This window comes from Condylura cristata, unplaced genomic scaffold (genome assembly GCF_000260355.1).
Source record: "Condylura cristata isolate star-nosed mole 26May11 unplaced genomic scaffold, ConCri1.0 scaffold00014, whole genome shotgun sequence".
In the NCBI taxonomy this organism is placed as follows: Eukaryota; Metazoa; Chordata; class Mammalia; order Eulipotyphla; family Talpidae; genus Condylura; species Condylura cristata.
Window position 1 is genome coordinate 35,259,122 of NW_004567115.1, and position 22,747 is coordinate 35,281,868.

The window sequence follows — 22,747 nt, forward strand, 5'->3', positions numbered from 1 at the left end:
GTACGCCAGAGGTACTGGGAGTGAGCAGCTTCTCAGAGACAGAGTGGGGAACAGAACAGGCAGATGGACTGAAATACACTGCTGAGGGGAGCGGCGAGAAAGACTGGAGAGGTCTGCTGTGCCATGTGGGCCATCTCCCTGGCTGAGGATCGAACAGAGGTCATAAATGTGAGAGCGCTGAGGCTTAACCCATAGGCCATGAGGGAGGCCCAAATAACACTGTCAAAGAGGCTTTTCTTTCTCTATTGTATTGTGATGAGTCCTTTGTCAAAGACTAACTGTCCACACATGCATGGCTTAATTTCTGGGCTTCCTGTTCTATTCCATTGGTCTATATTGTGTTTTTGATTCAATACTACACTTTTGGGTCTTTCTTTTTTGTAATTTTTTTCATAATATAACATATATTATTGATTCACCAAAAAATTGTTTTTTTTTATAAAAAACACAAGCTATAACGACTTTGTTTTCTTGCTGTTGATATCAACACAATTAAGTTCCAATCAATATTTTATTGTACTTAATAGTCTAAATCACTGCTGTTGCTTGACATCTTTGTGTATATCTTGAACTTCCGTGGCCAGTGCTCAGCTATGAAGCACCTCTAGTTGTGAAGGCTGGAGGTTGTTACAGATCAGATCCTCAAGCACCTGCTCAGATTGACCTTTGTCAGTGACCCTTTATTTTCTTACATCGTTGTTCATTTTTGTGTGGTGCTTGGCTCCTCCCCTCCAGAGTATCCCTGCAGCTCTCCCACCCCACAGCCCAGTGATCCACCACAGTCCTCCTGAGTTGTCCCCTCCCAAGCTCTCTCCAACTTCCCTTGTGTCCTCCTCGCCCTTCTCCTGCCTCCCCCAACCCCTGAGCTTTCAGGATGTTTGTTGGCTTCTAGTCATTTTTGAAAGTGTTTTAAGTCGAATTGTCTGTTTTGATCACTGTTGCGGGGTAGTTTAGTTTGAAGTCAGAGTTGACACCTGTTTTCTCTCAGGATTGTTTTGGCTATGCAGGGCCTTTTCTAATGCTATACACATTTCACTTTCTCAAATAAAGTCATTGGAATGTGGATAGGCATTGTATTGAATCTGTAAGTTCCTTTAAGTAATATGGCCATTTTTTAAAAAAGATTGATTTATTCATACAGAACTGGGGTACAAGCCAGAGGTGCAGGGGTGGTGAGAGGCTTCACCAGAGACAGAGTGGGACATAGAACAGGCAGATCAACAAAGTACACTGCTGAGGGGAGCAACAGGGTGGGTCAGGAGAGGTCTGCAGTGCCAGGTGGGTCACCTCTAGGGCTGGGGATCCGTGGTCAGCTTGCATTGCGGCGTTCTAATCCATTGTGCCACCAGGCAGGGCCCTCCTAGGGTCATTTTAATGATGCTTTATCTTCCAATCCATGAGCCCAGATATCTTTCCATTTCCTCATGTCTTTTATTTCTTTTAACAGAATCTTACAGTTTTTACCATATTTGTTAAATATGATAATAAATAAGGTTTCTATCCTATTGGTTTGCTTGTAAATGGGGCTTTAAAAATCTCTTCTACTTTATTGTTTGCATATAGAACACAACTGATTTCTTTGTATTTGTATCCTGCCATTTTAACATTTTCATTTCTTTTAGTCATTTATTGGTAGACCTTTGGATTTTCTGTGTAACTAACCATGTCATCTTTAAATAATGATAGCATTGGGGGGGCCTTCCTGGGCACGTAGGGGTTAAGTCTCAGCGCTATCAGCACTGTGACCTGAATTCAGTCCCTGGCCAGGGAACTGACCCACATGGCGCAGCAGACCTCTCCTGGCCCGCCCTCAGCAGTGTATTTCAGTAGACCCCTCTGTTCTGCTCCCCACTCTGTCTCTGATAACTCCTCTCACTCCCCACACGTCTGGTCTTCTCCCCAGCTCTTCTATGCATAAATAAGTAAGCATATCTTTAAAAAAAAATGAGTGATAACATCACTTCTTTCCCAGTTTGGACTCCCTTTATGTCTCTTTCTTGTCCGGTTGCAGCAGCTAGGACTTCTGTCACTGTGTTGGATATCTCGTCCTCGTTCCTAATCTTAGTGAAAATGTGTTCAGTTTTTCACCATTGAGTATGATGTTGGCTGTGGGTTTATTGTATATGACATTTACTATGTCTAAATAAATTCTGTTTATTCCTATTTTATTGAGACTTAGGAATGGACATTGAATCTTGTCAAGTACTATTCTGTGTATTAAAATGACCGTGTGATTTTTATTTTCCTTTTGTTGATCTGGTAAAAGACATAGATTGATTTGTAGATGCTGAACCAGCTTTGCTCCCTTGGGATGAATCCTATTTGACCGTGGTGGATGATTCTCTTAATATGTTGCTGTATTTGGTTTGCTAGGATTTTGTTGAGAATTTGTATATCAATGCTCATCTAGTATGTTAGCATTTAGTTTTCTTTTTCTGTGCTGTTCTTGCTTAGTTTGGTGATTAGGGTAATGCTGTCTGTATAAAATGTGTTTGGAAGGTTTCTATCCTGAACGAGAAGTGGTGAGTGAGAAAAGGGACAATTTTCCCCTTTTCAGCTCCACATTGGGAGAGAGAGAGAGAGAGAGAGAGAGAGAGAGAGAGAGAGAGTGTTTCTCACTTGGGACAACTCTGAAAAGATTTACTACCATGTACCTTTCAAATTACTTAATTTACCAAAACCAGCAAATTTTTTCCTACATACTTTTTTTAAAAAAAAATCTAGGATTAATTTAACTTAAATTATTCTAAGTACTTTGACTTTGTTTAAAAAATTTATCTGAATAAACTTGGAGCTCTAATTGATTTTCAGTGATTCATGAATTAGGCAGCACCCCATGTAGCAAATAGAAAGTCTCTATGTGGAGGTGTATAAAATGGAAAAATTTTATAGTCAGAAAGAGGGTGAGATAGAGTGTTTAGCAAAAGAAAAGATTATTTCACAGTGGAGGTCTGAAGAGGCAGACCCTTGCAGATAACCTTGCTAGTGCAGGAAACAGGACATTAATTGGTGTCAAATTCTTGTTCTGGGTGAGGCTGAAACTATGATTAGCTTAGCTTAGGTATTAAGTCTAGGTGGGTCTGGCATTAACTACTCCATTTTGGACCCACTGTTTCTTTTTAAAAATAATTTAGCAAAGCATCCTAATGTAGGTGACTTGGCCCTTGACGATTCAGTATTTTCTAGGTGTATTTTCAAAGTTATATTAGTCACAATATGTTTGAAAATATCTTAGAAACTCAAACTGAAGTGAATGTGAATCTGAGTTGAAGAGAAATCTCCAGGATCTCAAAAAGCCAAGTTAAAATTTTTAGTTTTAACTAATATTCTTCTAAAGCACAATGAGGGCTTTATAAGAAAGTAAAGACAGATGTGGACCTCACCAAAAAGATGCAAAATATGTGAAAAACATCTAGTCATGAGTCTGTATCAAACATTAGCAAAATCATGTGTTGACACTAAAGACTCAAGAAATTGACTTTTGACATTTTTCCCAGACCATGGTTCCTTCCATTGCCCTGGAATGAATTCTTTCCAGCATTCTGTCAGCTTTGGAGTTAGAATCACCCTGGGTGTGCTTTCAACAAAACCTTTCATTTTAACTAATTTTGTAGCTTTCTGGCCTAAGTTCACATGCTAAAACATTTGTCTAAATTTCATATTCTGACCAGAAGAGGGAGCACTATACACAGAGGACAGGGTAAAACTTGCAGGTGGCTTTGCATCCTGCCTTTACCTCACCAGCCAAGAGGTCTTCAATGAGTAATGTCCTATGAACCCAGTTACCTCCCTGAACTATGGTGATAAGCACTGCCTAGACCATGGTGATAACAATTAATAAATGATAATTGTTATCAAGAAACACATTTCTCAAATAGAATAATCCAAGTGATTTGGGAGCCAACTAATTCCGATCGCGATCATGAAAGTCAGGGAATCATACACAACCAATGTGGCTTCTTAGGGTAGAGATTCAGAGGACATTTGTGTACCTGTCCTGGCATCACACACAGCCTCATTCGGTGGGTCAATTATCTGTAATCCAGAAACTGCCTATTCCCCCATGAATGCAGAAACCCCTGTCTGCTTGGCTCATCACTGGCTTCCTCGCACCTGGAACACATACCAGTGACACACACCAGAATTCAGGGACTATTTTTGGTTTTCCCCAGGAGTGTAGGTGTCGAGCCAGAGCTCAGTCGCTCATCATGCATTCATGCATTTGACATCTAACATCATGTAATAGAAGAAGGGTAGCGACAACATCAGACCTTTTTTTGCCACCTGATTCCATCTCCATGATTTCAGTGCCTGTTGTTTGACTGCCTGGAGCCATTAGAGGCCCAGTTGTCCCTCTTCACCCTCCTGTTCCATCCCTTCTACTTTCTTTACTGTAGATTCTAGGTTCTGATGTTTCCAAAAAGCATGTTAAAATCTCCCAAGTGTGTCTTCTTTTTCTTCACACTGTCAGGGTGTAGGGGAAGTTCTCCTACCCCCTTGGTTCCTGGTTCTTGTATTTCTTTTTCTTTCTTTTTTTGTAAAGATTTTATTTATTGATGCATACAGAACTAGGGTACAGGCCAGAGGTGCAGGGGCGGTGAGAGGGTTCACCAGAGACAGAGCGGGGAGCAGAACAGGCTGACTGACTAAGTACACTGCTGAGGGGAGCAGCAGGCGGGCCAGGAGAGGCCATGTGGGTCACCACTGGGGTGAGGATTAAACTCATAGATAGTAGCTTTAGCTTCTTAGTGCTGTGCTTTAAACCACTGTGCCGCCAGGGATGGCCTGGTTCTTGTATTTCTAATGAAATACTTACTTTTCAGGTGTTAAAAAAAACACACACAAAAACAAGCAAACATGTTCTTCCCACTATTTCCATCACACAGCACTGGCCTCCGTCTCTTCCATGGGCTACAGCAACAGCCGTATCTGTGACATTCATGGCCAGGCTTACCCCTGATTCTCCAGTTAAGATTAATTGTGGGCGTGTCCCCTCTCCCATCTTGTTTATAATAGGTAGGGTTGTCTTTATGCCATTGTGGCAAGCCCACCCTGCTCTTGCTGCAAGATAAACAGAAATAGCAAATGACCATCATGACCCCAGGGTTTCACAGAAGCCCTTCTGTTCAACAAATGAGGAGACAAACTCAGAGCATAGAAAATGTGGTCCAGGGTGAGAGACTGGTAGGCAGCAGTGTGAAGCTCAGGCCCAGGCCCCGGGCCCAGACCAGAGCTGCTGTCCTGTTCATGTGCCCAGCCTGGGTGGCGGCACATCTAGATGGAGGAAGACACTTGGCTTGATTCAGATTGTAGCTTCAGGGACAAAAGATTGGTTGTCACTAGTTTTTTGTCTTCATTTTTTTTCGGTTCCAAGGGTACTAGCTTAATCTTATTTCTAAAGTTAAGATTCAAGGTAGAAATAATGAGAGAGAAGCTTTGACAGTACAGTGATTTGATGTCTATTTGGGATACTTTTGAATTGAAAGGGGTTGAAATGGCCCTCTCTAGTGGCACAATGGGTTAGGATGCAGGCCTGCAAGCTGGCCACAGCAGCTTAGTGTGAGTTCGATTCCCACCCTGGAGGTGACCACATGGCTTGGCAGACCTCTCCTGACCTGCCTGCTGCTCCCCTCAGCAGTGTACTTGGTCAGTCGGCCTGTTCTGGCCCCAGCTCTGTCTCTGGTGAAGCCTCTCACCATCCCTACACCTCTGACTTGTACCCCAGTTCTGTATGTATAAATAAATAAATCCTAAGAAAAAACAAGGCATCCAAAAATAAAAAGAAAGTCGTTGAAATATCAGTGATTTAGGATAACTGTTTGGATACCGGATGCTAGAACATTACACTGGGCTATTTAGAAAGGGGAGATCTGTTTGAAGGCAAGATCCCTCAGCCTTTGACACCCCCCCCACCACCATGGGTTCTGTCTTCTCTCCTTCCAGCAAGCCCACACAGTCCACTAGATGGCAGGTTTGAGCTGTGCACAGTGGCTTCCTTTCATGGAGAAACATTTCAGATGTGGATTGGGTAAAATAATTTCCCAGTATTTCTTTCATTTGTCTAGGCTAGTCGGTTGGATCACATTTTCAAGTTATATTTGAAACAATTCGATTTCCCAACAAATTAAAAAAGAGGTGTGTATTTATGAACCCACATCATACATTCACTGCTAGCTCTGAGTCCTGCTATGTCCAGAGCTCAGTTTTCCTTCAGAGGCTTAACAGTAGCACCTGAATATTTGGTATCCTCAGATGCTGAAATGGACCAGATTTTGATTCTGGAATCAGTCCATTCCATATTGCATAAGCCTCCACCATTTCAAGATCAGAAACAGCAGAGAGGTTTTTGACATTAGTGTTGGCACTTACTGAATGTTCTATTTTCGACTCTGCTTGGACTCCTCCCCCTCCACCCTTTTACACTTTTCTCCTCTCTCCTTAATGCCAAGATAGATGCAAACTCTGCACATGTAGGATTTTTAATCTTATGGAAACTCAGACAAATTAAGTTAGAAATTTGTAGAACTGGCTGTGTGTGTGCCTTGTTAACAGAAATGTAGGATCAGGGAGAAGAAACCTCAGTATATGAAGACTGACAGTTAATCAGGCCCAGAAAGTGACAGGAGAATATAAGAAAATTCTAGAAGGAGGAAACTGCCTAGGGCTGAGAAAGACACACCTAGAACAATGAGGGTGTGGGGAAGTCGTGGGGGGATCACCTGTGGCAAGGGAAGAAGAAGAAAGGTACTAAGGGAGATGATGCTGGAAGCAAAAGGGAGTCAGACAAGGATTTGTTAGCCAGGCTGAAAAAAAATTAGAATGAAATGTAAGGGCAATGATGAGTCATTACTTAAAGCCTTTCCACGCTGATGAACATAGAAAGTACACAGAGATAGATACCAGTGTGGGCCTTATTGTCCTCACTGCCATCCCGAGAACACACTTTCACTCCCAGCCTCCAGCACACCCACCCCCCTCCTTGCGACTTGTCCCCATTTCCTCAGAGTGGGGTCTGCAGACTTATTCTTGGACCTAATGGTCCTTTGTGAGACTTTGAACATTTTTGCTTACTTTGTTAGCACTACAAATAATTAACATAAGGATATTCTGGACCAACTCATTTTCCTTTGCTGGGCGATCACCATGTTCTATTTTCATCTTTTCATAACACATTTCCAGAGTTTAGAGCAGGTGAATTGCTGGTACAATGCTGAGCCACAAAGGAAAAGAAATTTAGAGCCGGTGACCTGGAAAGTGGCTTAAATATAAATCAATGCTGGGGAAGGACAGGGAGCCACTGACCATTGAAGGGAAGTTATTAGCAACCACACAGCAGTGAAAGCAAGCTGGGCTGAAGTGGGAATGAGCCCACAAGCCTTAGAAAATCAGGCTGGAGGCGTTGTCTCTCAGGATGTGTCTGTGCTGCCTGTTGGTGGGAACTCCGCCTTTTTCTGTCAAGAACTGTACTCTGGGGAGAGCTAGCAGGTGGGGCACAGGCGTCACTTTGATGCTTCCCCTGAACACAATAGCGGGCGTCTAGAGAGAAGAGAGGGGGTCGGGGCTTTCTCTGCGCTGCAGCTGACCCCACCCACATGCAGTGCAAAGGAGGGCGGGCCCAGGAAGCTCTCACCCTGCCTTGCAGGATCTCCGGGAGAACAGTCTGGGGACATTTTGAAGGAAAAGAACTGTGTAAGAAGTGCTTATCCATAGTAGAAGAATCCCACCATTGCAGATTTCGGTAAACATTGTCATCATGCTTTCTTGTGTCGTACAGAGAAAGATGCCTTTTTCTTCATTTTATATTGTCAAATATACAGAACATAAAAATTCCCTTTTGGACATTGTATTTCAGTGGCAGTAGTGCATTCGCATTGTGGCAGTCAGTGTATTGACATTGTCATGCAGAGAGATGTCTTTCTAATGCGAACTCATTTTCCTTCAAAGCTTACTGAGCTTATTTTCTGATTAGAAGAAATGGAGCTGGTGAGGTTCCCCAGAAACTCTGCCTCTCCTTGTGCCAGTCTGCTTAGCAGGCAGGGCCGTTTGGGTCCAATTTGCTAGGGGAAATGGAAAGCGTGTGCTAACGGCAAATGGACACTTACCTTCCAGTGGATTTCTACCCCAGAAAACAATCAAATTAAAAATAAATTAAGTATCCAGCTCTAAAGATAGGAGCTCTCTTACCAGACTCAATGGCACCAGCACCAGGGCCTCCAACCTTGCCCCAGGGATGTGTTGGTGGGGGCAGAAGGATACCAGACTTCTCTGCGTGTACTGGGTGTTCTGACAGAGCTCAGGTTGCAGAAAAACAGGGCCCTGTCCCTGCAGGACAGGGTGGGGGAGAACAATAATAGAACTGGTCTCATTGTGTTGTCAGGATGGAATGAGGTCATGCAAGTCAAATGCTGGCACTCAGAACAAGCCAGCCCCGCACAGATGAGCTATTTTCACTCCTAGTGCCAGACCAGAGGAGGTAAATCACAAGAAAGCAGCTAGTTTTTCAGGAATTTTGTTGTTTAAAAATGCCTTCAACATATGTCCTAACCTCAGACAAGCTCTGGATGCCCAGAATGCTGGGGGTGCTGATGTTCAGACTAAGGGCTGAGGAAAGCCCAGCTCCAGCTCACCCCAATCAACGAGTCTTTAAGGTGGCGAAAGGAAATGGGTTGAAGCACGTTCGTTATCTGGTTTGGAGGAAAAAACTTTCTATTAACTCTTATTCTAAAAGAATGCTTCATGAATAATACATTTCTTGAGCTTTCTGTGAAGTTCACATGATCCCAGATGTGTTACACAGCCTTAAGGAATTATAATTGAGTCGAGTTAATGCATCAAACCCAAGACACTGTAGGACTACCACAAAACTATTTTTGTTGTTTTTGTAAGTTTAGGTTTGGAGACTTGAAAGAAGGGACATAAACCACATGGTGTAGTTCAGTATTTATGCGTGGAGACAAAACAATAACTATGTCCCTTTGGAAGGAATTAAAGTCGAATCCAGCACTTTGTGTGTCAGGAAGACACCAGCCTCTTCCAGAGTGACGGCTCTTTCAGGGACTCTTTGGAGGGGTGAACAGCTTGGGTTGCTTCTCACAAATAGGCCAATCCAGCTCCCAGGGTGGCAAGAGCGCTCAGAGGAGGCTCTGATTTCAGCCTCCTGCCTCCAAGCCCGCGCTTTCTCCACTGGGCAACATGAGCCTTTGGATCTTGACATTTCTAATCTGGAGGGGCCCCCTGGAAGACTGCTCAAGCTTCCTGCCCTAGGAAGCTGTAATGGAGGCAGCTCTAGGCCCATGCCCCACGCAGCTGCTCTGCAGAGGAAAATCACCCAACACGAGGCCACAGTCCACCACCCACCCAAGCTTCATTCACCGACGAGACTGACCTTCCACCATCTTCTGGCTTCTCTCAGTGGGTACTCCATTCTTGAAACATCTGTCAGCCTCTGCCCCCTAAACAACTTCCTGCTTCGCACTCCCTGAGCTGTTCTCAGTGATGCCTGGAGCATAGTCCTGCCGGGCCTGGGGTGGCATCACCCCTGCACATTCCCCAGACCTGCTTGGCATCTGCTGTCATTTCTGCAGCTGCCATTCTTCTTTTGAGTTCTTTTCCTCAGCATATCAATTTCTGTTTTCTACAGAAGGAAATCTCCCATGATCTCGAGCTACTTCTAGCTCTCTCCATCACATTGTGGCCAAAGATTTCAAAAAAGCAAGCCACGCTTCTCCCTTTCTCCCCTCATCCTGTCCCTAACTTGGTTTCCTGTGTCCTCTGAAGTGCAAGGGTTCTCATTAGGGAAGGCCTCTTTTCCAAATTGATTGTTTCTGAATTACTTACAGAATTTAGCACAAGGCTGTTGTCTACTTTCTACTTTCACCCTCTCTCACCTTTTTTCTTCCTCGTCCCTGGCCACCCCTAAGTGCTCACACTCCCTGCTCCTTAGCTGCTCTTTCACTCCAGGCTCCAGCCTTCACCTCTGCTCTGCGCTCAAGATTGCCCAGGTAGTGTTACTGCCCCAGGCATCTCCTGAGTGCCAGGTGGGTGATTATTCACTCCCGAGGCGGCTCCCTGTGGAAGTCCTGCTGGTACTCCATTTCTCTCTCTTGGAACTTCATTCTCTGCCCTCACCTTCAAAGTCAGCTCTTCTTATTTTGTCTGTTATTATTCAGAGCACTATTACCTACCTACCCAGTCCTTTTTACCTACCTACCCAGTCCTTTGCATCTAAAGCTTGGGATTCATTCAGGATGACTTCACTCTCAGGTCTAAACCCGTTCATCACAAACAGGCCTGTCACTTAGGCCTCCAGAATGCTTCTGACTCTTGGTGCTGACTCCATCCCTGCTGCCGGCACTTCCGGGCTCTTGAGGTCTTCCTGCCTCTTATTGGACTCTAAGCTATGCTTTTAACAGAATGATCTTTCGCACACAAATTTAATAATTTATCATCAGTGCTTAAAACTCTTCACTGCCTTCCTATTTCTATAGATAAAAATCTAACCTCTTCAAGTACTTCTCTTAGACCCACTACCTACTGCATTTTTGTAGGGTACTGTTAGTGCCTTTGGGTATTTGTTTGCCTTGTCAGGCTGGAATTCCTTCCTTCTCCCCTTGTTGGTCTGGCATGTTTCTCTTCATTCTTCAAGACCCAGCTATGACGTCTCAGGAAACATTCTTCTCCTCCAGAGGTGGTTAACAGCTTCTCTCTCCATTTTACCTCTGGACTTTGTACATACTTTACCCAGGGACCAATTTCTTTGACCTGCCATTCCAGGACTTGCTCAGGAGGAATCTATTGGCTTGAATTTGCCTTGATAGTAGGAAGGCTTCCTAATATGGACACTGCTTCAATGAACACAGTGTGGGCAACAAAGAGAGGAAGTTAAGGCTAGTTTGGGGCAGGGGAGTCAGAGCTTGGCAGAAGGGAGGAGCTGGGTAGTGCAGACTCCACAGAGAATCTGTGCCAAAAGTGATTGGATGGGTTTGAACCCCAAGGGAAGGCTTGGTACAATCTTGGATGCCCCATCCAGGGCAGCTGGAGGCAGGGCCAGGGGGATAAGGTTTGTAGGAAACCCTGGGTACAATTTCATTGTTCTGTGTGCGTATCTCTAGTTCCCCCAGCACCATTTATTGAGGAAATAAATTCTTGGCTCCCTTGCTAGTACATGAGCATATATTGTGTAATTTGATTCTGGGCTATCCTGGTCTATTAGTCAAAGTGGCTATTTTGGAGTCTGTACCATACTGTTTTTGATACTATGGCTTTGTAATATAGTTTGTTATCCAGAAGCATGATACCTCTAGATTTATTCTTTCAACCAGGATAATCAAACTATTTTTGAAGATAAATTTGGAAACTTTGTGATGTAGAACAATTTTATAATATAATGTTAAGTGATTGTATGTATTTTAAATGATCTTGTTTAAAAAATAATGTGTGCGTATATACATACATGTGTATATACATGTATGTATATATACATGTATACACACATATATGTATATGTATGTAGGTGAAGTTATTTGGAAAGGTATGTCATAAAGGGAAACAAGAACAGAATAAATGATAAGATACAAAACAGGAAATTTTATGTCCATTTGTATATAACTATATTGCAGTGGCATATTATAAAAAACAGCAAAACTAAGATTTCACCTAAAGTTTCTGGGCTCTGCTTCCTTAAGAGCAAAACCTACCCATACAAGTGGCTATAGGTGGGCTGGTGAGAAGTCACTGCCCTTGGGACTCTGCTCAGAAACTCTGTCATCTCACTTTCCACATTCCCAGCCTGTTCAGTTTGACCTGATCTCAGGATCCTGCCATCTTCTCTTAGTTGGTGCTTTACTGCTTAAACCCTCCATTCAGATTGCTAGTTTTGCACTTTATCCTAACTTCAGTCCTGGACTGTCTTCCAGATCACATCTTTCTGCATAAAGCTTGATTCCCACCCTATCTCTTAGGGTTGATCTGGTGACTCATTACTCCAGGGGAGAGGTCATAGAGTATAGGCTCACACTTCTCTGTAACAACACTTATCTTTATGAACTTGAGTTCATAGCTGGGACAAAGCAGAGGCATGGACTCTGTAGACAACCAAAACCCATATGTGAGAATATACCATCATACGTTTATTTATATGGGTGGCTGATGGAATAGCATGAGAAGTGGCATCAGCTGTAGACATCCTAGGGGCAAGGCAAGGGACAGCAACTATTTATATAACAAGAGAGATGATCTCAGCAATAGTGTTATGGCTTGAGGTTAATAGTTGTTTAACTGAGAAGAGTGCTTGTTAAGTTCAATTTATTTTTTATTTTTAAAGATTTATTTATTCGTACAGAACTGGGGTACAGGCCAGAGATGCGGAGGGTGAGAGGATTCACCAGAGACAGAGTGGGGGCACAGAACAGGCAGATAGACAAAGTACACTGCTGAGGGGAATAACGGGAGGGTCAAGAGAGATCTGCCTCGCCATGTGGATCTCCTCCGGGGCAGGCAGGGATCGAACTCATGTGGAAGTGGCTTAAGCTTCTTTGTGCAGTACTTTAACCCACTGTGCCACCAGGGAGGGCCCAAGTTCAATTTATTTTTAAGCCAGTTCACTAAATCAAAAGGTATATGCAAAAAAACGAATCAAGCAAACAAATAATGTCAGAACCCCAACCAGAAGTGGTTCCAACCACAAGTAGCTTAAGAGCTAGTGGAATAACGATACCAGATAAAAGCACAGAGCCACAGTGGGCAACCTGAGGTCAAGTGTGAGGTGTAGGAGCTGGGAAAGAGAGGAGGCAGATGTCAGCATGGGCTAGAAAGGTAGTTATTCGCTGAGGGAGTGGTTATCTAGTTGCAGGAAATTGGACTTGAAACTAAGAGTTGTGGAAAAGGGGAGCATAAAAGCTCCCTAGAGGATCTCTGTGTTCAGTAGTCAGCTTAGGAAACCACTGACCCAACCTAGACCATGCTTTTAAAATGACACCATATAGTTAAAGGCTTTTTACAAGTTTGCACATTTTTTCATGAAAGAAAACTGCACTTAAACCTAATTCTCTACACCCTTCTTTTCTCTATACCAAGAAAACAAGTTTTTGTTTTTAAATTGGATAGAATTGGGGTCTAGGTCAGAGATTTGGGGGGCTGAGGTCAGAGACACAGTGGGAGACAGAGAGGGTGGCAGCACAGGCAGAACAACTGAGATACACTGCTGAGGGGAGCAGCGGGCAAGGAGAGGTCTGCTGTACCATGTGGGTCAGCTCCCTGGCGAGGGATTGAACTCAGGCTGCAGCAGTGATAGTGCTGAGACTTAACCCCTAGGCTATCAGGGAGACCTCCTGTTTCTTTCTTTAGGCTTCATAAGATTTACTATGCAAACAGCGTTACTATGAAAGAGTACCTTAAATATATTGGCAAGATGGAAGATTTGGGACATCTTTTGCTGTGGCTTCATTGTGCCAGGTGCAAATAGTTTCTGGCTCCTTGGCCTCTGAATCCACTATTATAGTTGGCCACAATGCATTTGCTGTGGCTGTAAGTAATCCACAGCTTGTTTTCCGAACAAGGGTGGTAGAGGCTTGCTCTATTGTCTTCTGTCTGTCCTCCTCCAGGGCCTATTCTTCCCTGGAAATAAGACTGTGAGCACCATGCTGCGAGTCAGGGGAATTCTTTTCCTTATTATCCACAGACAGGGGCTGAAGGGCTGATGCCATATGCTAAGACAGAATTGTCAGAAATGTAATGTGAGCTGTTAACATAAATCATCCTTGTACACCAGTATCATGTGGTTGAAAGTGACCTCATAACAATGATGTGATGATAGTGACTGACGTATTTTTGAGTTTTTCAGTGGTGCGCCCATATCTGCTATCTTTAAGCATCACCCATAAACTTCCTCTCAGTCACTCACCTGGCCAGGATCTAGTTATGTCTTCGGAATAATGGATACAGACTTCCTTTACAACACTCACCCAGAGCTCCCTAGGGATTCCATTCCCTGCTCTGACTCTGGCTGTATGACCTTGAGTGAGTCACTTGATTTCTGTAAAGTGAGGGCTCCAACCTCTAAGCTATTAGTTCCCCTGATAGTTCCAAAATGATTTGTAGTAATTTTTTTAAATCACCTTTGATGACACAGGGAGACTAACATGCTACAAAGATGCTCCATGCTGTGTACACTGGGGGTTGCTCATAGTTTTTTTTTTTTTTTTTAAAGATTTATTTATTCATGCATACAGAGCTGGGGTACAGGCCAGAGGTGCAGGGGTGGTGAGAGGATTCACCAGAGACAGAGTGGGGAGAAGAATAGGTAGATGGATGGAAACATACTGCTGAGAGGAGCAGGGGGCAAGACAGGAGTGGTCTGCTGTGCCATGTGGGTCACCTCTGGGGCAGGGGATTGACTCACGCTGAGGTGGCTGTAGTGCTGAGTCCCAACCAGTTTCACCACCAGGCAGGGCCAGTGGCTCATTGTTAAAAGCTGGGAGTAGTAATAAAATAAAAATACTTATTTGTAATAAATATTAATAGCTGGGGGGCAGTCAAGATTCAGTGTTGGGGCGACACGGCTCAGGAAGCCCTTGCCCAAGAGGTAGAGGGAGGGCAGTTTTAAGGACAAAGTCAAGTTTGAGCTTACCTATTTCTCATACTCTAACAATCTTTTCATTAATTAGAGCCGAATACTATGTTTGCTTTTGGGGTGGGAGGACCTGCAAAAATTCCTGTGGTGTGGGAGGGCCTGCAAAAATTCCTGCTGGCCCTGCCTTTTGGAAGTTCACATTCTAAAAGACAGCATGATAAAAAATTCACCTTGAGATTTTTAAAATACAAATGATCTGTGAACATACATTTACAGAGCATCTGCTTGGTAATTTTGTAAGTGGCTTAAAATTTTGCTTTTATTATGGTTTTTCTTATTACAAAATACTGCATGCTTATTTGAGAAAGTTGAAACCTCTGGATAAGAAAAAGGTAAAGGAACAGTCCCAAGATGTGTCATGAACTCTGTAGTGTAGAATCTTCCAATCTTATTTCTTTGTGTATAAAATTGTATCAAAATATACAAATTCATTTATTATTTTCTATGAATATTTTTATGTTATGTCTATAATACCAGGATTATTTTTAACTGAATATCTATTGTTATAATCTTTGATTGCTTCCCACTTACTTACTCTCATAATCATTGCTGCAGTAACATTTGCTAGCAAGGATTTGTGTCTTGGTAGAATATTGGACACTTTAAGGCCATAGGTAAGTACGTAGGCAGGCCGTAGGTAGGTAGGTGGATAGCTATAGATCAATGTTTCAATTTAATTTCTAATTTTGAGTTACCATCACTTGGAAGTTCGTCAGTTCATATATTTGGTTTGCTACTAGTTCCCCTTATATATTTCTTTTCATTGTGTTCTTTTAAAAAAAAAAATCATAATCTGTGGTGTTACCCAGCTGTCTGTCTGCTGATACTTGTACTCTGTTGAAAGTTTCCATCCCCGTCATGGCATGGAGGAGATATTTTCTGACACATACTTCAAAGGAGCTTTTGAGTAAATAGTCTCATACTTGAACCATAGACAAAACCTGCGACTCTCTTTTCTCCATTGAGGCCTGGGCCTGGCTCCTTGCATTTGGTGGAAGCTAACTAATTTTTGAAGCACGTGTGTTGACTGGGACGGCTTCTTGCTTGCATCTTTTCTCCTTGTGCCTTGCATTTCTGTTTGCTGCCAATGGAAACAGCACAGTCTGAAAGGCAAGGTGTCTGGTTCATGGAGTTATGTAGCCATGAAAGTTACTGAAGCTGAACTTCAATTTCTTCTCCTTCGGGCTTCCATGCTTACTTGGGAAAGACCCATCCTCTCTGGTGTCTGTGTCTGTGCCTGTGTACTCACGACATGGGGACAACTATGGTATCTGCCTGGCAGAGATTCAGGAGGATGAAAGCAGCTAAAATGTGTACAGAACTTAAAACACTGCTTGTAGCATACTAAGCACGCCTGAGTTTGTTATTACTACTTCTCTCATTACCATTTCATGGGATTGAGAAAAGTAGAACCTATATCATAAAAGCTATATAGTCGATGCTTATTAACTCATCTTACCTTCTTCAATTACTAAGAGATTAATTGCCCATTTAAAATTTAAAAATGAGCACTATGAATCATATTGAGCCAATTTAATCAGCTCTTGTTTTTGTTTGGGGTGTGGGTATTTGTCTCTGTTTAATAAGATTTGCAGACTAGTTGAGGCATCATCCCCAGTCAAACTTCCTTGGGAACTCCTCCTTTCAGCCATGCAGCCAGGCCCTTTCACTTGTAAACATTTGCACCCTCATCTACTGTCAGTGACAATAGATTAGAAGCTCAGCCACTCACAGTTGGGAGACCTGGACAAGAGTCTGCTTCAGTGTCCTCATTTGTAAAGGGAGGAAAATTATACTTCCATGCTAGTGTGGTGAGAACTAAAGAGGACCCTGTTGGGAGTGACCAAGTGTGGAGATTTACTGAGGGCCTGCATAAGGGCAGTAATAAATTAGGCCTTGGATCCAAGGGTGATAAGGCCGTAATAAACTGGGCCTTGCATCCGGGATGGGACTAGAAGAAGGTGATAACAAACTGGGCCTGACATCAAGGGACACAGCAATGAGTCACCCCTTTGGAATCCGAGTTTAGAATCTATAGAAGAGACCCTTCCCCCCTATAGGGCTGGCAGTCGCGGACCTCACTCAAGGGGCTCCGTCTCAGCTGTCCAGGAGCACTAAACTCCGCTTGCTCAGCCTTTCTGCCTCCTGCCTTCCTTTCTTGAGGCCGGTCACAGAAGTTGGGACAAAACTGACCCTGTAACATCCAAAATGTAGGGTGCACTAGTCTGTGGCAGGCGCTGTTCTAAGACTTGAACTTATCTGAAGAACGTTGTATAATGACCAGTATTCTGTGAGTGCTAGCTACTGTTGTTACTACAGTGAAGCGGTAGGTCCAGCCAGGAATGGCTTCTAGCTAAGGAGTCTGAAGGTCATGGTAGAAGTCAGACTGGAATTCCTTCATTGTGGCTGCAAAGTGCATGATCTTACATTTCACACAACAGCCCCCAGCCCGCTTTGTTCCAAATATCTCGTCATTGTGCAACAAACCTGCCTTTTGTCTCCTTCTTCATGTGTTGAAATCCTTCCCTTCTCCCAAGACTCAGCCCTGAAGCTTGTGAGCTGGAAACCCTTGAGAAACAAACCACTTTGTGTGTCTCCTTCCCACCCTTAAACCTCCGACTTAATTTGCATTCATTAATTTTTTATGGGACCCATGACTCATTATCTTGTTGCTCAGCACCCCCTCCCTCACCGCACCTACCCCCCAACCTCCACTCTCCTTCCCCAACCCCTCCCTCCACTGTTGCAGGCCTAGAGCATGGACTCCCCATTACTGCCCCAGGTGAGATGTGCAGTGGTCCCTAACTGTGGGAGTTGTCAGCCCCCCTCCCCTGTGTCCTCCTCTAACAGGTAGCCCATAAGAAGGAAGATGGGACCTTATGCAGGAAACCTCTGGCCTGCGAGGATGGGCAGGGGCTGTGTTGGAAAAATTAGCGTGAACCTAACAGAAAACACTTACCCCTAGCCATTTTTCAGGTTCATCTTAGTGCTTGTCATTTTAATAGTTTTTATAGTTCATTGAGGCAACATTGATTTATAACAGTGCTTTAGGGGTGTAGGTCCTGTAAACGTATGTCACAACACATCCACCACCAGAGCCCCTAAGTCTTCCACCATTACCTGCTGTTTCTGCGCCAACTCGGCCCCCTTTGCCACCCTCCACCCCCCACCGCTCCCTGGTAACCTCAATTCTGTGGTCAGATTTCAAGGGTTTTGGGTTGTTTTGTCTGTTTCTTTGTTTTTGCAGCACGTGAGTAGAGTCATCTGGTGTTTTTCTCCTTCTGATTTATTCGCTTGTCATAATCCTCTCCAGTCCCATGCATGTTGTCCCAAGTGACAAGTGTTTTCCATGGTTTTGTTTTGTTTTCTAGCTGACTAGTATCCCATTGTGTAGCTGTAACACATCTTCCCAATCTACTCTTCTAGCTTAGGGCTCTAACATTTTTTTTACACTCAATGTAACTAGTGTGGTATGAACGCAGGAATGCATATCCCTTCCAATTAGTGTTTTTGCACACTTGGATAAATACCTAGGTGTAGAAGTTGTGGACAGTGTGGTAGATCTGGTTTCAAACTTTTGAGACACCTCAGAGCTCCTTCCACAGGGGCTGGACCGTCGACATTCGTACCACGGATGGGGCCCGTTTTCTCTGCGTCCTCACCAGCACGTGCTAGTTACTTTCTGACCTTGTAAGGACCATGCGTATAGGGCAGGGTAAACCTAAATTTTGAACACACACTTTGTAACCCCGCGTTGTCAGTGACTGAGTCCACGGAGAGGTCTGAAGTGCTGTTTCAGAGGTGAACCCATGGCCTCTGCTGTGTTCAAAGCTGCACCCACTTAAGGCAAATCCCCTTAATGATCCCTTTCCATTTTGCACTTTGTGGCAGGTCTTTTTGCTCCACGCAAGCTTCACATCCTCTGCTTTCTTTATTCCTGGGCATTTTGTCAAGTGGTTACAAGAGAAGGGAAGGGTCCTGGGTGAAGCAGCTCTAGGCAGGTCTCTGCAGAGCTCCTTCAATTCTTGCCTCCATTTCATGGTGAAGAATCTGTTGCCCCTCCGACACCCGCGCTGAGGCCTGAGGTCCTATTCCAGCCAGCTGGTAGCCTGCTGCCCTGACAGGAGGCCATTAGTAGAAATGGACATTTTTAATCCAGGCATTTAAACTGTAATCCTGCTAAATCATTAGTTTCCTGTTTTACATTATTTGCTTATGAGAGGGGGTGGGAAAATCCAGAAATGTTTTCCAGCACATTTCCTTCCTTCCACCCCCAATCCTGCTAAAGATACAGCATGCAGATTTCCTCGTGGTGGCAGGGTTATTCCCAAGTACCCAGTTTCTCTGTGCCTGCTTTGAGGTGGGCATGGAATCTTGCACTTTCCGTTGCTCCAGTGCAAGTAAGTGCTGGGTCCAGAGAAGGCTCTCAAAACACTTATCACGCATTTGGATCCCAGGTTCTGAGTTCTACAGGGAGGTGGATGTATGTCACGTGGTAAGAACCACATTCATTTTCTCTCTGATTCTGTTTGGTTTGCTGGAATCCAATGCCCTCACAATTCAAATTTTTCTTTTGGTGTCTGTGAGAAACATTCTGACAAAGGAGAAGTGTGTGAGGGTTTGTGGGGGGAGGGGCGGGTCATGAATCTTACAGGCATCTGAGGCTTCTGAGCCACAATGTCTCCAATCTTTCTCCTTTGTGCATCCTTTCCCTTCACCTCTTCCTTCTGCCCTGACTCCCAAGTTTGGCTCTAGATTTGGTCTTTGCTGTTAACGTTTGGCTTCCTATGCCCTCAAATACAGATCCTGCTGTTTTAGTTCTGCGCTAGGTCTGTATTTCCAGTTTCTCATAGGCCACCTGTACTGCAATGACTCACGTGTGATCCCAAATAGTGAATTATTTTGTTTACCTCAACCCATTTCAGTTAAAACCCCATTCTTCCGAAACATCAATTGAATGGCCATTATTGATGTCTTTCTTTGCTTACCCCCAGTCATTAATTGTCCTCAAGAAAATAGTCCTTGAATTTGCCTCTACGGCCAGCATCCAGTCCTGCTCAAGGAGAAGCGGCTCAGCCTCGCCCGCTTCCGCTCTAGCTCAGGTGGGCTCATCATGTCCCACCTCTTAAAATCAGGGTCGTCCCTGCTGAGTGGTGAGTGCAGTGTCTCCCTCACTGTTCCCACCATACGCCACTTGACTCAGCACTCTGTCTCTTGAGCTGAGTTAAATCCCTGGACTGCTGGGCCCTCCACCCACTGGCCCAGCCTTGATGGAACAAACAGCCCTGTGGGGTTGACACTTCCTGAGCAAAAGTGCTCACTGCCTCTTAGCCCCCTGAGTCCTTGTCCACCCCCTCACCTTTCAAAGTCCAGCTTTTGTCACCTCCTCCTCAAAGCTGCCTCCAACCTCTTCAACCCACAGAGCTAAATCCTTCAGAATTCCTATTGTTACGAGGTCTCGACCAGACTGTAATATCCTTGAGGTCTACTGTACTGTGTTGTGCTCTTCCCCACGGTGGGTGTATATTCCTTGTAGTAGTGTTCAGTCACTGTGACTAATCTTTTATTACATGTAATTAAGAGATAATTGGGATAATGCGATGCCCCAGGCATGGCATGAAATTCTCATCTAATGAGTGGCTACTCAGTACCTACTTAATTATCTTAAGGAAGAGTTATTCAGCTGTTCACCAGGTGTGGGTCTCAGGGATAATAACTTCTGCTCAAGACTATCTGCAACGCTGGGGCCTGGATGCCTATTTTGAGGTTCTTCCTAGTTGCAATAGTGTGGTCAATGTGCTTTCAATCCTCATGTTGGGAGAGAATCCTTACTATGAAGCCTGCACAGATTTGTTGGTTAGGGAATATAAGGCAGATATGGCAGGGTTCCTGCTCTCTAGTCTAAAATAACAGGAAATGGGGGGGAGTCTGGAGGTTAGAGAACAAGGGAATCAATTACATCACCAGGAGAAAGTGGGGAGATTCCTGAGTCGATTCTAATTAGAGGCTTCCTGAAGGGGGAGATCTGTTGTTTAAAGGCAGCAGATGACAGTGTAGGTGGATAGAGGCAACACTTGGCAGGCTGGTGGGCCAAGCAGCTCCTCAGTGGTGTGCCAGACCAGGCAGTTTGGAGGCAACCGCCAAGACACTGCTGTGTCTTGCTTCAAAGTGGACCCCGCCCCGGTGTTTCTGGGACCCACGACAGCACCTTCACTACATTAGAACAGTGTGTGAGCTCCAAGGGCTGAAACAGATAGCTACAAGGCATTCTCAGGTTCAAACCATTTATTCAGGCATCTGCACAGGGTGAGTCTCCTTACCACAGGGACCCATCTGTCCCGAGGATGATGCATCTGGATTCCTGTTACAGTTCCACACAATTATATGGGGCTAATTAATACTAGTGCTTAAACATGCACCATGCAGCAAGGGGAAAACACATGAGGAAGTCAATCCCAGGGTGACGTGGGAGAAAGGAGAACACCCCGTCCTCTCCTAGGTGAGGGCAGTGTCCTTGGAGCTCAGCAGCCAGTGTATCCCCCCACCCCCCAAAAGCAAAGTTTCTAACTTAATAATGCCGAAGCTTACATTCAGAGACTTGCCCTGCTGATCAGAGGATGCACACCAGGTAGTGTTTGAGCTTTCACTTGTGTTGACTGCACCATGGCGGAGACTTTATTTTACCTAAGGAAGCCCTAGCGCTGACGTTGAAGAGAATTTCCTCTCTGGGAAACATAATTGTCATTTATTATTTCCTTTGAGGAAAGTCTTTTCTTCCGGCTATGCCCCACCTCCACCCACACTTTCATTAGTGTGAGCCATGTGAGAGGGTCCTTGCAGGGGTTGGGGGTTGCAGAGAGTAATGGCTGCGTGCTCTCCTTTCTCCCTGACAGCGTGAAGCAGCATGCACGCTACAGCCAGCTCACCCTGGTCAACTCCACAGCAGCTGACACTGGTGAATTCAGCTGCTGGGCACAGCTCTGTGATGGCTACGTCTGCAGGAGGGATGAGGCCCACAAGGGCTCCACCTACATCTTTTTTACAGGTAAGATGCTTAGTGCGTTGGTTGTTGTCTTTGAGAAGTCTGGACTTAGCTCAGATTAATGTCCCCACTTCGTGCTGAGTATCGAATAATTCGCTCACTGTTTAGCTCCCTCTGTGGACCCGATGCTTTACATCAATTTCAGTCCTTGCACAGCTCCCAGCAGCTCTTCAGGGTAAGTGCAAATATGTTTTCTTTTTTCCAATGAAAAACTTATTAAATATCTTCAAAACTTTTCAAGTTTAGACTACAAATAAGAGACTTGACTGTGGTTTGGACTTGTTGGCTCCCAGGTCTGTGCCTGAAGTCCAGTCTTCTAGCCTCTTTAGAGTTTAAAGCTTACAGAAATCAGTTTCTCGGTGCTGCGTCCCATGGCCAGAGAGGTGGAGGCTGCTCACCACAGCGAAAGCGCTTCCTGGGACCCAGTCGCCAGTCTCACAGCCCAGGCTGCTCTCCTTTCTGGAAGCGCCGTAGTTGTAGGGAGCCTATGAGAAGGACACCCCACATTTGTGTCTAGTACTGCAAGCTGAAATTTTGCAATCAGATTCCTAAGGCTCAGTCTCAGTCCCTGAGCCTAAGTGATGTGTGTGACGACATGCAGGTTGGAGTGGAGGGCGCTTCTCCTCTACAGGGCCAGACGTGTTTGGCAGGTGAAACTTACTCTTGAAACAGGCATTGCAGAGTACTTTCCCAGGTCTCTCTCTTCCAGCTCAGAGCTCCCTTAAGTTGGGGATCATATTCTCCAAGATTCAGAGGTCAGGAACAGATTTCAGAAATCTCACAAATGCTCCCCCCCCCCAGTCCAGCGCATTTCAGGTGAAGCTGGAATAGCTCCCTTGCTGGCAGGGGTGCCCCTGAAACTCATGTATGTCATGATCCACTTATCTTTCAGACATACGGTAACTTAGGTCTACGATCCAGATGTTCTTACGTCCTGGGCATTAGTGACTCCTTTGCAAAATCTCATCTGTCTTCCCAACAAGCCTGTGTAGCAGTAGCTCTGGAAGCGCTAGGAAATGCATCGCATTTCCTAAGTACAAGCTCCTGTTGACTGCATTAGAAGGAATGGTGTTGCT

The 22,747-nt window shown here is 44.6% G+C and overlaps 1 protein-coding gene across 1 annotated transcript in view; it reads left to right on the forward strand.

Moving 5' to 3' along the window:
* The window catches only part of PDGFRL (platelet-derived growth factor receptor-like), a 38,968-nt gene that overhangs the window by 7,431 nt on the left and 8,790 nt on the right, over positions 1-22,747 (forward strand). Inside the window, exon 3 of the mRNA XM_004682348.2 lies at positions 21,523-21,674. Coding sequence (XP_004682405.1) covers positions 21,523-21,674 — 152 coding nt within the window. The remainder of the gene's footprint in view (positions 1-21,522; positions 21,675-22,747) is intronic.